This window comes from Tasmannia lanceolata, unplaced genomic scaffold (assembly GCF_043159265.1).
Source record: "Tasmannia lanceolata isolate RefF3 unplaced genomic scaffold, GAP_Taslan_0.1 ptg000026l, whole genome shotgun sequence".
Lineage (NCBI taxonomy): Eukaryota > Viridiplantae > Streptophyta > Magnoliopsida > Canellales > Winteraceae > Tasmannia > Tasmannia lanceolata.
The window spans coordinates 8,550,937-8,564,558 of record NW_027518703.1 but is presented as its reverse complement, the minus strand read 5'-3'; the positions used below and the strand labels follow the sequence as shown (position 1 = coordinate 8,564,558).

Below are 13,622 nucleotides of genomic sequence, written 5' to 3'. Positions count from 1 at the left end.
TACGATTATGCGCCCCCTGTTAACATTGAATCAAAAAGCTTAACCGTTGATTTTTGCAGTTTGTATCTTACGTATGGGATATTCGTTGGACCAGGATCATGTAGACCTGGCAAACGGGTGGGTCGGGCCGGGTCAACCCGCGGGTGATGCGGGTGCGGGTCCATGGGTCGGGTGAGAAAATGACCCGCATTTTGGTGGGTCAAAATTTACGTGACCCGCGCGGCCCGCGGGTGGGCCGGGTCAACCCGCGGGTCACCCGCAAATATGCCGCAAATATGGGATTGTAATAATTATTTTGATTTGACAGCCTCTATTTTTCCCGTAATTGTCATAACCTCGGAGATGTGATTTGGTATTTTTTTCGTAATTTTAAAATTTTATAACCCTTTCTAGGTAATTTTTCATTCAAAACTTTATAATTTAGCTAATTTACTTTTTGTGGTGTAATGATCCTTTTTTACATTTTCTAGGAACATTTTAGCAACATTTGGATGCGCGCATCTTTGCATACACAAAGGCCACTTGCCGAGAAATTGCCAAAGGAGAAGCTTGATAGCAAATTCTAATAAAATAAAAACCACATTTAAATGCTATCAACACTACTGGGCACTCTCACTTTATGTATGGCCCACACCATAGGATGATCCAAACCGTCCATTAGTTGGGCCATAGCCTAAATAGGTTATGCTCCAAAAATCATTTCCATAGGATGATCATATCCCTCCAATCTGAATATTAGAGGGTTGATCCTAACCCTCTATAGATCGGAGGGTTAGAATCAACCGATGGAAATAATTTTGGGGCATAACCTATTTAGGGTATGGCCCATCTAATGGACGGTTTGGAACTTTGGACATACCGTACTTTTTATAAAGTGAGGAGTTACTCATAAAAAACAAACAGCAGTGATGATAACATTCTCAAAAAGATTAAAAAATACTGTAAAAATGCGGGTGCCCGCGGGTTGACCCGACCCGACCCGTGTTTTTGCGGGTTGGGTCACCCGCGGGTTGGTTTTTGACGGGTCACGGAAACTTAGGCCCGTGCCCGCAAATTTGCGGGTGGGCCGGGTCGACCCGCGGGCACGGGTCACTTTTGCCAGGTCTAGGATCATGTGCCAACAACTGTCCCGATTGAGCATTCCTGTCCATGTGGGGCCGCAGAATTGACTGTTGCCTGTTGGGATTGATACCCACAGTGACCGTCCAGTTACCCAAACACTAGTAATAAAGCATTGTAACAAGCTTTTTGGGTGTCACCATATAACCTTATAAATCCTGATAGATACCATAATGATTAAACAATTACCTAGAGAATTACCTACTTTTAATCCGTTGTTCCGGCATTTATCATTAACCTGGATTTTTCGTCCCCTATAGTTACCACATAATACAGGGAATGATATTCTCACCCCTTTCTTTGCAAATTGGTATACTTGAAACAGCCATCCAGAAAACGTTTAAAAGGAAGGGGGTGCGAATATCAATTCCCTATATAATATCTTAGGACAATGACAATGTTAAGAAACTGGTTGGAGCTGTTAGGATCCAACTTCCCACACGTTGTAGTAAAGGTTAAAACCCTCAATCCATTTTCTTCACACTAATTTGAAGACCCACCCATGATCCATCGCCCACTGGAAAGAATAGCAGTATTGATAACAGCTTTCAAAACCAATGGCAAAACAAAGCAGAAGCACTGACTGTAACTAGTAAATGAAGACTGAGGAAAACAAAGCATGGAGCAACGAATAGTAGATGATGGAGAGAAGTTGTAATCATGCACTTGACAGTCTTGTTACATTTCCCATACAACAGAAGCAAAAAAACAGACAAAGAGCCACAGTAGCAGAAGCAGATAACAATGACAAGAGAGGAGGGGGGTTGAACTGTTTAAGTTGCCATGTTATGAATCAATGCAAGGACTGACTTTACCATAGAAAAGAAGCCAACCCGCATCCCATGGCAATGGTGAAGTGCAGTTAGACAGGTTTTTTTTCAGACCCACCTGTTCTCTTCTGCTCTTCTCAAGGTGCTCTGCCTAACAAGGAAGAACAATAGTAGTATAAATAGATCAGAATCTGGACTTGGATAACATAGGCATCTGCTAGTTTCTAATATAAGTACATGCTTATAGTTAAGGAATCTAGTTCAGTAATAGTAGAAAGTTGATATGGGAATTCCTGTCATTGACCTTGATGGGCTTGATGGCGAGAAGAGGGGAGGAGAAACCACGGTGCTTCTACAAGGTGCCTGTGAAAAGTGTGGATTTTTTCAGGAATTTAGGAAGTGGCTGATTTATGTACCGAAGGAATGATTTGCAATTATAGTGAAAGTTCCACTCTTGGTCCGGAGAACCTTACCACCATCTGATCAAAAGATTGGACGGTGATGAGATCATAAGAGGTTGGTCCCACTTGATTCCACCATAATCCAGAGAGTAGAAAGCAAGTGGAACCAACTTCTAATCAACATCCTATCATTGATTATGACAGTGATGAGATTCACTGAGCAAAGTTTCACCACTGTTAAGTATTTCACGCCAGTAAACTACATGTATCATTCATCGGAGAGTGATATTTACAGGTTGCAAACCATGGAGTGGATGAAGGATTGATGGAGAAGCTCAAGGGACTAGTGAACTTGCACTACGAGGAGCGAATGAAGGAAAGCTTCTACAAGTCAGAGATGGCCAAAGGCTTCTTAGAAGAGTGCCCAAAACGGTGGACTGCCTCAGATGTGGACTGGGAAAGCACATTCTCTGTGCGCTATCTACCAACATCCAACATTGATGACTTAACAAGCCTCACGGAAGAATTGCAGTAAGTAGTGTCTATGGAAACATAACTAACAATACTAATCCTAATAGGTTCTGACTAACGAACATCATATGCATTTTCAGGGAAGCAATACAAGAGTACATTAAGCAAGTGATTAAACTGGCAGAGAGGCTGTTAGAACTCATGTCTGAGAATCTGGGGCTAGAGAAGGGATACTTGAAGAAACAATTCTTGGGAGATGATGGAAGGCCTTATGTGGGGACCAAGTTGGCAAAGTACCCCCAGTGTCCTCAACCAGAGCTGGTGAAGGGACTCCAATCACATACTGACGCTGGTGGGGTCATCCTACTGCTCCAGGATGATCAAGTGCTAGGCCTTCAATTCCTCTAGGATGAGGAATGTGTGGGCATACCAGCAACCCCTTCTTTGGGAGGCAAAAGCACCGTCTTTGTAAACACGGGCAACCTTGGAAGTGCTGAGCAATGGTACGTACAAGAGCACTTTGCACGGCGTCCTTGCCAACAAGGAAGGGAGTAGGCTCTGTGTTGATGCGATTTAATTCATTGGTCCGACCCACAAGTCTAACTAAATTAATGACGTTGATAATACCTTGATCAGATGTTCCTAGCCTATTGATGCATTAAGCCTTGTTTAGGATTCTACCTGGTTGATTTCTATAATTCTTTTTATCATTTGCATTGAACCAGTTTGGATTGAAGGAATTTTTTTTTGAAAAGTTTAGAAAAGAAAAACTTTTTCAAAGTTTATTAATTTTCCATTGTTTAATTACACATGAAGTAATTAACTAAAACCACTACAGTTCAGATTTTATCTAGAGGGATTAGCTAGGGGCCATTCCATAAAGGCATTTCGCGGTTGGCTGTTGCATGTGAGAGCAACCACATAGGCTCACTTTTCAGCAGATTTTGTCTTATTCATTTAATTCATCTAAGGTGCTCTCACATGCAACAACCAGCCGCGAAATGCTTTTAAGATCTTTGGATCTCACAAGTCACAACACAGAGACAACCAATACAATGGCTGGGCCAAATCTTATAGTTATATCATCTCCACATGTTTACAGGACTAATTATGTTATTACTCTGAGTGGTCATGGTTAGGATGAAGCCTAGGGTCAACATTAAGTTCCACATATGGTCAGGGGTGTAATCAAGACCGTTGATCATGTTGACCATCATGAGGCAACCCATATTGTCCAAGTCTTATGCCTAATAACCTAGTGAATTACTATAGACTGACATATCTCTTTCACTGCACTATTTGGAGAATCCCCAAGTGGTGTTTATTGAAAGCATTTAAAGTAAAATGCATGAATGCATTTTTTTCAATATATCTACTTTTCAACAGTTATGGTTCTATAATGGCAATTCTGTGTTGCTGTATTTTGGGTCTGAACAGTATGTAACCTTGCCCCTTAATATCAGAATAGTACATGCATGTTTGGTCATTCCTATATATGTTTAGAGTCCTCATAACCTTGAATATTCGCATGTTTGGACCTCATTTATCTTTTCATGAATATCAGTCGAGAGGTGTTTTTATCTTTCACGTGTGCTGGAAAGTGCAACAAACCTTTGTAGGAGCTAAATCTCTGGGAGTTGTTTAACTTCCTCAGCATGGTCCTTCTATGGTTATTGTCACAAGGCTCACTTTTTGGCATATTTTGGTGGAGATAGGAGATAGGCCCCACCCATCAAAACATGCTGTGTAATCTGGCAGACCCCACTGTGGGTGTAACTCTCAGGCTCAGCCCATCAAAAAATGAGGTCTAAAACGGTAGGCTCTCAATGCTATGCATGTAAAATGGTGGCACCACTTCATCAAAACATGAAGTAAACTGGTGGGCACCACTCGATGTACGGGTTTGGGTGGAGTTGGTGTGACCCACTCCATCAAAACATATTATAAATGGTGGCCCCACCTTATGGATGGGTTTGGACGGGGATATTGCCCCCCACCTAAAATGATGGGCTCTACAATATAAAAAGGCTGCTAATGGCACTGCCATGTTTTGATAACTGCACTAAACTGTCTTGTCTTTCATTATTTAAACAGCTGTCAGAGGTTACTACGTTCCCAAAAAGCCATCAGATTCCAATTTAAAAAGAAACGACAAGCTGCATTTGTGCAATTATTAAATCGTGGCAGTGTCAAAATAAATTAGGAACCTATGAAAATGAGGTGTAAAATGGTGGGCCCCACGCATCAGACTGTATGCCTAAGGTGTAAAAAATCAGGGAACACCCTTTCCCTACTTCCAAACAGCTCCTTGGATGAAATTTCAAAGGACAGAATAGAAACCTCTAGGAGGGTTAGGATCATCTTATGGGGGGGCCAATGAATGAATGGCTTAGATCATCCAAATAGGTGGGCCCAACATATTATAATATAAAATCTCACTACAGTCCCATATATGCAGTTCCTTCCCCCACCCAACAAAAACGAAAGGGCAGAGGGATTTGGAAATAGCAAGAGAAAATGGGGTTTGTGATGGAATTTGCAGAGAATCTGATCCTTCGTATGATGGAGGACCCAAAAGAAAGAGATCGAAAGAATAGGGAACACATATACGCTGTGAAAGAGCGCTGCAGTAAAACTAAGGAGATGTGGAGTCTCCCCCTCCGTCCTTACGGTTTCTGGACTTTCGAACGCCACAACGCACAGCTTTCATGGGATGCCCAGATCAGCCAAGTCCCTGGTCGCAGAGACCCTTATGACGACCTCATCCAAGACCACAACACCAAATAAATCCAATCAGCAATCAGGTCATTTTCACCCTTTTTATTGATCTATTCTGGCTTAAAAATTACTCTTTGGACCATGGGTCTGTGTAATTTATTGCTACCACTTTAATTTAGCCTTCTATATTGCTCTTTCATGTGAATTTTATTGATTTTTCAATTGCTTGTTTTGGATTTTTTTTTGGGTCTTTGGTGGAGAATTACCTGACATTAGATACATAATTCAATTGAAATAGACCTTTACCTGCCCAATTCGTGACACCCACTTTGCTTAAGTTGTGATGGATATGGTTTTGACTTTTGACTGATGAATGCGTAGGAACCATTAGTAGCTCAGTCATGGGTTCATAAATTATGTTACTGGGTTTTGATTCTATTTGTATTTTGGAAGGTTATTGAGACTTGCAAGTTGATAGTGGTTGTATGTAAAGCTTTCTTTGTCATAATAATTAAGCAAACATACTATGTTAACAAGTTCTGTTTAAACCCAGGCTTATAAGCTTTCTCAAAAGTAAATTTTTATGTCTCTAGAAATTGATGTTTTAATGGTGGGATGGATTTGGTAATCTGATATATATACTGGGTTTTTTTCTTGTGATGATTGAGTTACTCTTAGTCTTTCTTTGAGAAAGGGGACTAGCACTTTTAATCCCTAGTTATCATCAGGGTGGGGATATTTCCGCCCTTTGCAGCATGTGCAGCTCAAAGGAGGAGTTAGTAAATCACTTGTTTATCCACTGCAGGTTTAGAATGGATATTTGGGCATTCATCTTTGAACTTTTAAGGGTGTTTTGGGTGTTGCCTAGCTGTATTGTAGATTTATTTGAGGCTTAATCTTTTGCTCCTTGGCCTACAAAAGGGCAAAAGCAGTGTTATCTTTCTCTTCCTGCGGTATTGTTGCTGTTCTAGAAGGAAAAGAATCACTAACATCAAGGTTGCAACTATTTGGGTCCTCTCGATGGAGAGGAATGCTCGCATATTAAAAAAACTCTTCTAGAGGACCACAATACTGTACTACATCTTCATGAACATTATTTTGCGTACTATCATGTCGGTGAAGTCCTTGCCTTGTTTTAAGCATGGTTTAAAATTTCGGTTTCGGTACCGGTTTCGGACCCCTGAAATTTTGAAATTTCGGCCAAAATCTGCGAAACAAAGAAAATAATATTTTATTCAATATTAAAAATTTCGGTAATTTTGGTTGAAATTTCGGTGAAATATTAAATTAATTAAAAAAACAGGTTTTTTGGGTGAAATTTCGTAAATCAAAATTTCCACCGAAATTCCGAAATTTCGGCCGAAATAAAATACCGTTTCGGGTTTTCGAGATTTCGGTGTCTGTCTCCACCGAAATCCATGGTTTTAAAACCATCGAAATTTAAAACCATCTCCATCGAAATTTAAAACCATGGTTTTAAGTATATTTCTGGTTGCGACTTAAGGGCAATGCTGGAGAGAGATTTGTTTTATTGAAGAGAAGGTGGAGGTGCCTTCACCCCAATGGTCCCCTCCGGATCCAGGCATGGTTAAGATAAAACTTCGACGGCTCAAGCATTGGTAATCCTTGACCTGCTGGAGTAGGGGGAGTCCTTAGAGACAAGACCGGGTCTATTAGGTGGGCCTTCTCTAGCCCCATCGGCATGAAGGATTCCAAATGAGGCGGAAGTGAGGGTGATTATGAATTGCATCAGGCTCAGTGATAGCAAGGTGGATAGGTTGGACCGTTAAGGGATGAAATCCAGGATCAAGTAGAGGGTCACTCGGTTCAATTCTGAGTGGATGGATCAAAGGAATCCTCACCCCTAGAGGTTTGCAGATGCTATTGAAGAAATCCAGGATCGAGTAGATGGTCACTGGGGTCAATTATGGGATATGAGGAGATCAGCCAATAGTAAGGCAGATAGGTTGGACCGTTCAGGGGCTGAAAGGACTTGTCTAGAGATTTTCGACTACCTCCCCCCATTGATGTATTTTGTTTATAGCTTGTAATGTTTCTGTACTTCTTTCTTGATTGCACTGGCCACATCGGTCGTGAGGTTTCTCCCCTTTTTCTCTATCAATTTACTTTTTTACCAATTAAAAGAAAAAGATAGAAGATGCTGAATATTCGAATCTAACAGTAGCTATTCAGCACCATTACTCATAGATCATGGGCTATGTCTTGGAAAGTTTCTATGCCCCTCGAGTTGAAGCTTTCTGTTGGACAGTCATTGAAGTTAACATTAATACCTGTGATATGCGCAATGAAAAAAGGAAAGCAGGCTACAGATGTATGATGTGCTGGAAGGGTACAGTATCTTCTATGCAGCTATTTATACACTGCAGAACTGCCCAGGCTATTTGGTTTGCAATTCTCAGATATTTCAGGGGAGAGTGGATTTTCCGGGAAACTGTGGGCGATCTTTTATACAGCCAAAGGCTGAGGAAAATTGCAGACATGTTGAACTTCTCTTTGAACAGCTCCTTACACAGTTATGTGAGGAATTTGGAAGGAACAAGGTGCAAGATTTTTTGATGGAAAAATAAGCTATTTGGGATCCCTCATCACTAACATCATGATTGCGGCTAGTCGGTGGGTAAAAACACATTATCCTAATTGGTCTTTTTCAGTTCCAGTACTCTTAGAAAATGGAATGAAGTGGCATGGGACAGATCTGCTGAGTCGGAAAAACAGGTCAGATGGATTCTCCCCCCAATTCGGCGAAGCTTAATTTTGATGGAAGTTCGAGAGGTAATCCAGTTTTGGCTGGGACGCCTCCTAAGAAATGAATTCAGGGGCATCCTTTTCTCATACCCCAACCCAATCGGAATTGCTGACTCTAATGAGGCAGAAATAAAAGGCTTTTCTGGAAGGATTAATGATTATTTCGGATCTCGAGAGGTCATATATGGATCGAGGAAAATTCAGCAAACATTATTCCATGGGATCTTGGAAAAGCTTACGGACCATGGAGATTTGCAGACCAGATTCTGCAAATTAGAGACTTCCTCTCAGTAATAGAGGCTAGCTTTATCCGTATTCCTCAATCAGCTAATAGCATAGCTGATGACCTGGCGAAAAGAAGCTATTAGGGAGAATCTGATTATTTTGTACATGTATTCGATCCCTAAGCTGGATTTGTTTACGCTCTGCACTTTTATTGTGTTTTGCTTTCTCTTCTTTTTAATAAAAGTTTTGCCTTATTAAAAAAAGGGTGTTCATTCGTTTAAATATATCCAGTGGCAGGCTAATACGCAGAAGTATTTATAGGTTGGAGGTATCAGTGATGAGGGTAAATTTATTCACTGTAAAATTCTTCAAAGGATGTTACTCCTTATTCTCATATTGCAAGCTGTTTTCCGGAATATCCAGAGGAGAATTAATTTTTCTATTTTCGGTAGTCAAGGAGGAACAAGGAAGTTTTCCTTGTTTATCCCTAGGTGGAAAGTTTGATGTTGATGAGTAAAAGAATATGAGCTTAAGAGTAATGAGGATAATTCCAGCCTAACTAATTCACTTATTTAAATCGTCGAACCCAATTGGAGGCATTTCCTTAAAAAGTTACACTGCTTCGAGCTTGTAAAAAGATTGCTTTTGGATGTTCATTTGTTGGACATGCGACTATATGCATCTGGTTCAAGTTACCAAAATATGCAAGGAAGTAAAGCTTGTGGGAAAACTCATTATTTAAGGTTGCCAATTAACTCCCTTAGAGGATATCTTAGAAGGTTATTATCCCTGATTTTAAATGGGTGCAGAAAATAGCGACTTACTATAGATTGACATATCTCAACAGTTAGGTTCTATAATGGCAGTTCTGTGTTGTTGTATTCTGGTTCTGAATGTACAAACATGTGAGATAGTATGCAACCTTGTTTCATAAAATCAGAATAGCACATTTGTTTTGTCATTGGTATGCATGCTTATAATCCTCATAACCTTGAAAATATTTGGAGTGATGTGTATATTATGGAACATATCTGTTATCTTTTCATGAATGCTTTTTCTTTCACCTGTGCAGGAAAGTAACCTTTGTAGGAACTAAATCACTGGAAGTTGTTTAACTTCCTCAGCATCGTCCTTCCATGGTTATTATCCAAGTTGTTGCGTGTCATAAATTGAACAAACTTACTTAATTGTCTGGTATTTTTCAACATTTTTTCCTTGACTCTCTCTCTCTCTCTCTCTCTCTTTCTTGAATAAATATGCGATGTACTGGTGGTTATGAAGATAATTGTTGGCTGAACATTTACTGGTAGTGTGTTATTGCTCAATGGGAATTCTGTTGATTTCCAATCTGCTGAACTGTAGATTATCCACCAAAATTCATGCTAAACTGATGGAAAAGAGAAAAAATAAATAAATTGGGTTGCTGGAGAGTCTGCCACAAGTGGTAATATTGTGTTCATTTCATCATGAAAAGTTGGTATAACTGATCAGTAGGTTAGTATCATCTGACGTGTGTGATTTTTAGGCTGTGGCAAAGAAGGGTCCACTAAATGGATGGTCTAGATCACGTTGAAAGCTCAATCATGTTTCAATCTCATATTTTGGTGGATCACATAGTATCATTTCTAGTGCAAGTTTTTAGGCTTCTGGTTTATGTGATGAGTCATTTCAATCCCATTTCGCCTTGTGTGTTACAGTAAGAAATACTAATATGAGGAATGCTCAAGTAGGGCGTGCTCACCGTTAGATTGTATTTCCCTTTTTGGTTCATCGTGGCCGTCCATCTGATAGGCCTTATGTTAGACCTCCGATCGCTGTCCTGAGCTTCTTGGATAGGAAATTGATATCTGCACTCCCTTGTTTCACTACTGACAATCCACTCCTTTGTACTTTATTAATTAGCTTTTGAAAGCTTTTACAATTCTCCAGATGCTCTCCGCAGCCAATCAGAAAAGTTGTCAATATCAACTCTCATTGGATATTAGGATTTCCATTGGCATGATTTTGGGCCCACCAGGCATCCCATTCAGGTATCCAACCCATCAGATGGATGGTCCGGATCAACCAAAAGTTGGGCTCACTAGAAAAAATAGTGGGTGTGCCTTTACTGTTTTACGGTTTTAAGTTGTAGGCACTAAAGCATTTCTCATACATCTACGGAAAGCACTTCACCCTTGGACCGTTTGAAAGCCCAAGTAAGCAGACCACCTTGGGCTGACTTTAGCTTTAGTAGGGCTGGGCTTGGGCCTATTTCTCAATGCTCGCTTTATGTACCATATTTCTAATTGGTTATTGAGAGCATCTTTGAAATTCTAACACCCTTTAAAAGCAAATTAAAAATTGTAAATATAAGATTTTAGTGTTATTATTGTTGCAAGGGAGTGTGGATATCAAACCCATGTTTATTTCTATGATGACCAATTTAGAGCTGTCCATGGTTTTAAATTTCGACCGAAATCCGAAATTTCGGTTGGGAGGTACACCGAAACTTATCATATCCGAAATGGTATTTTATTTCGTCCGAAATTTCGGAATTTCGGTCGGAATTTTGTTTTTTCCGAAATTTCGTCCAAAATTCTGAAATTTCACCCAAAAACCTGTTTTTTAAAAAAAAAAAATTAATGTAATATTTTACCGAAATTTTGGCCGATTTTTTTTTTTTTAAAAGTTAACTTTTATTAATAACAAAACAGTACAAGCAGGCAGGGACAAGATGTCCCAGAAAAGAAAAAATTACAATGTTTTCACAGGAGGCCTTCAGTACCCGACTCGATTTGAATTACGAATCGAGTATCGGGTAGATGTGCCCCATCTTTAGCCAGGACATCCGCTACAGTGTTTGCCGTTCTCCGACAGTGTTGCAGTGATGGATGAACCTCTCGCACTTTTGGCCGAAATCTGGTATCAAATAAAATAATGTTTTTATTGTTTTACCAGATTTCAGCCGAAATTTTGATTTCAGTGGGGACCTAAACTGGTACCGAAACTGAAATTTAAAACAAAGGATCTGTCCATAAACCTATGCATAAATAAATACGGAAAATCAATCAATTTGCATATTTAAAATAAGAGGAATGATAGATGCAAGGCCCTCATTATGGAAGGGCTGGAGAAGGGCCCATGAATAGAACCACATCATTATTAAAATCAGTTGAGAAACTGAAGTTGGTGGCACTTAATGTCGTGGATCTATTCAAGGGCCCTTCTTTAGCCCTTGAGTAAAGAGGGCCCTTGCATCTATCATCCCTCGTAAAAAAAATTCAATAGCGACAAATTTAGATCTATGTACGTATGTCTTTAATTGTAGTTTGAAATTGAATACTTGCAATATTACATCCACACTTCCATATTTACTGTTTATTTTCTTTGGCATATGGGCACCCGAATGGGCTAAATATGGGTACTCGGATTGGCTAATTATAGGCACCCAAATAGGTTTAATGCCTGTATCCGGCCCATGTTCTTTTCTTGGGCTGGATTGGATATGGGAAAAGTTTCTATATTTTGACATGGATTGGGTTTGTGTGCAGTTACTTGAACTTAAAAATAAAGGGCGGAGAGAGACAAACCCTCTCTCCCTTGATTTTTAATCGAAGGAGTGCATCGTTTTTTACTTTTCATTGGTTCAAAAACCAAGGCAGCAGGTTTTGTCTCTTTCCTTTATTTCTTAAAGCTCTGTATCTTTCGACTCAAAATAAGAGTAAAAACAAAATTTACGCCCATTTTTACACTAAAAAATGACAAGATAAGAGTAGATGTTTGTTAGATTGTGTGGCCGTCAACCTTCGATCAGAGATCCATAATGATCTGGGCATGTTCATCACGTGACAAAGCCCAAAACATATTGAGCATTCTCACATGCATTTATTTTCAAAGTATATTTATATTAATTATTTTTGTATAAAAATTATAATTTTATAAAGCAGGAGGGCATGTGGGCATTTTGCTTCACACTAATTAATTAAACAGGTGGTTGATAAATATCTCATTTAGTTTAAGAGCGTAGTTACCTTCATTGTACGTGTGTGATTAGTGGAGACAATGAGCCTTGATCATAATCCTTGACATGTGTAAAATTAGGAGAAGATTTCACTAATTCTTGGATTATTTACAATAGAGCTCAAGGTGTGCTTATATTGAGCACATACATGATAAACATAGAAAGAGATCAAGCAGACTATGGAAAGAGATAATGATGGAATATTCTCATCTAATCTACTTACTAATTAAATCTAGCTGCCTATTCTAGTGGGTTGCCTCATTAACCAACTTGCCTAATCTCCCACAAGAAGATCTAACGGTGAGATCTACACCTAATCCAACGGTGGATCTCATATATTCTAACAACATGAAAGCTAAATAACCTAAAACGTAGGTAATGGAGGAGAAAAGATATAGTCACTATGTGTGTTGCTCTGTATATCCTGCAAGTATCAGATAAAACTTGAAATCCATAGCATCCGAGTGAACAGATCACAATTCGAATCTTCAATATTTGAGTTAAGTACCATGCAAGCAAATCAGAAGCCAAAAAAAAAAAAAAATAGTAAAAAAAAGACCAAGTAGAAAAGTGGAAAGGCCACAATCATGTTTTGATAATAGGCACAAATTCAGCTTGGCCCGTATGCTTTAACCTCACAACTTTTTGAGAATTGTAACAGCAGGTTAAGCATACAGGACAAGGTGAGTTCACCCCCTATTATGAAAACACGGTTGTGTCATATCTAGGATTAAATTATCCTAATTGTTGGATCGATGGATCTTTTCCCTGTTAAATTGGGGCGTGTCAAGCCTTGTTTAATCGAAAAGCTTAACCTTTGATTTTGTATCTTACGCATGATGATCTACAAGATCAACCGTCCCGATTGCACATTCCTGTCTATGTGGGGCCCAAAACTTGACTGTTATGATTGGTGCCCACAGTGACTGTTTAGTTACTGAAACACTCTTAATAAAGCATTGTAGCAATCTTTTAGTTGTGTCCAGTGTCACCATAAGAAAATAAATGATTGCCACAATACTTCCATAAATAACCCTATAAATCCTCGTATATACCATAATGAATAGACAATTACCTAGAGAGCCATGTTCTCTGTTAAGGACTTTTCATCAAATAAGTATTCCCTTGTAATGGTATGATACGCCCTCCAAA

The 13,622-nt window shown here is 39.3% G+C and overlaps 1 protein-coding gene and 1 long non-coding RNA gene across 2 annotated transcripts; both read left to right on the top strand.

Annotated features, from left to right (window-relative positions):
* The first annotated feature begins 2,583 nt into the window (after positions 1-2,583).
* LOC143858396 (1-aminocyclopropane-1-carboxylate oxidase 1-like) lies at positions 2,584-3,440 on the top strand. The gene is made up of 2 exons (XM_077369048.1): positions 2,584-2,821; positions 2,902-3,440. The coding sequence occupies exons 1-2, from the start codon at positions 2,616-2,618 to the stop codon at positions 3,167-3,169; spliced, it is 474 nt and encodes a 157-aa protein (XP_077225163.1). The 5' UTR covers positions 2,584-2,615; the 3' UTR covers positions 3,170-3,440.
* Positions 3,441-4,997: 1,557 nt separating this feature from the next.
* On the top strand, positions 4,998-9,819 carry LOC143858770 (uncharacterized). Its single transcript, XR_013239035.1, has 2 exons — positions 4,998-5,565; positions 9,543-9,819. It is a non-coding gene; the product is annotated as an uncharacterized LOC143858770 (long non-coding RNA).
* Positions 9,820-13,622: the final 3,803 nt, after the last annotated feature.

What these genes read in the sequence shown, in the direction of transcription:
- LOC143858396 (XM_077369048.1), top strand. Translation starts at nt 2,616, where the DNA reads ATGGAGAAGCTCAAGGGACTAGTGAACTTGCACTACGAGGAGCGAATG. An exon ending in AGCCTCACGGAAGAATTGCA is followed by an intron (nt 2,822 to 2,901) that starts GTAAGTAGTGTC and finishes ATGCATTTTCAG; the next exon opens with GGAAGCAATACAAGAGTACA.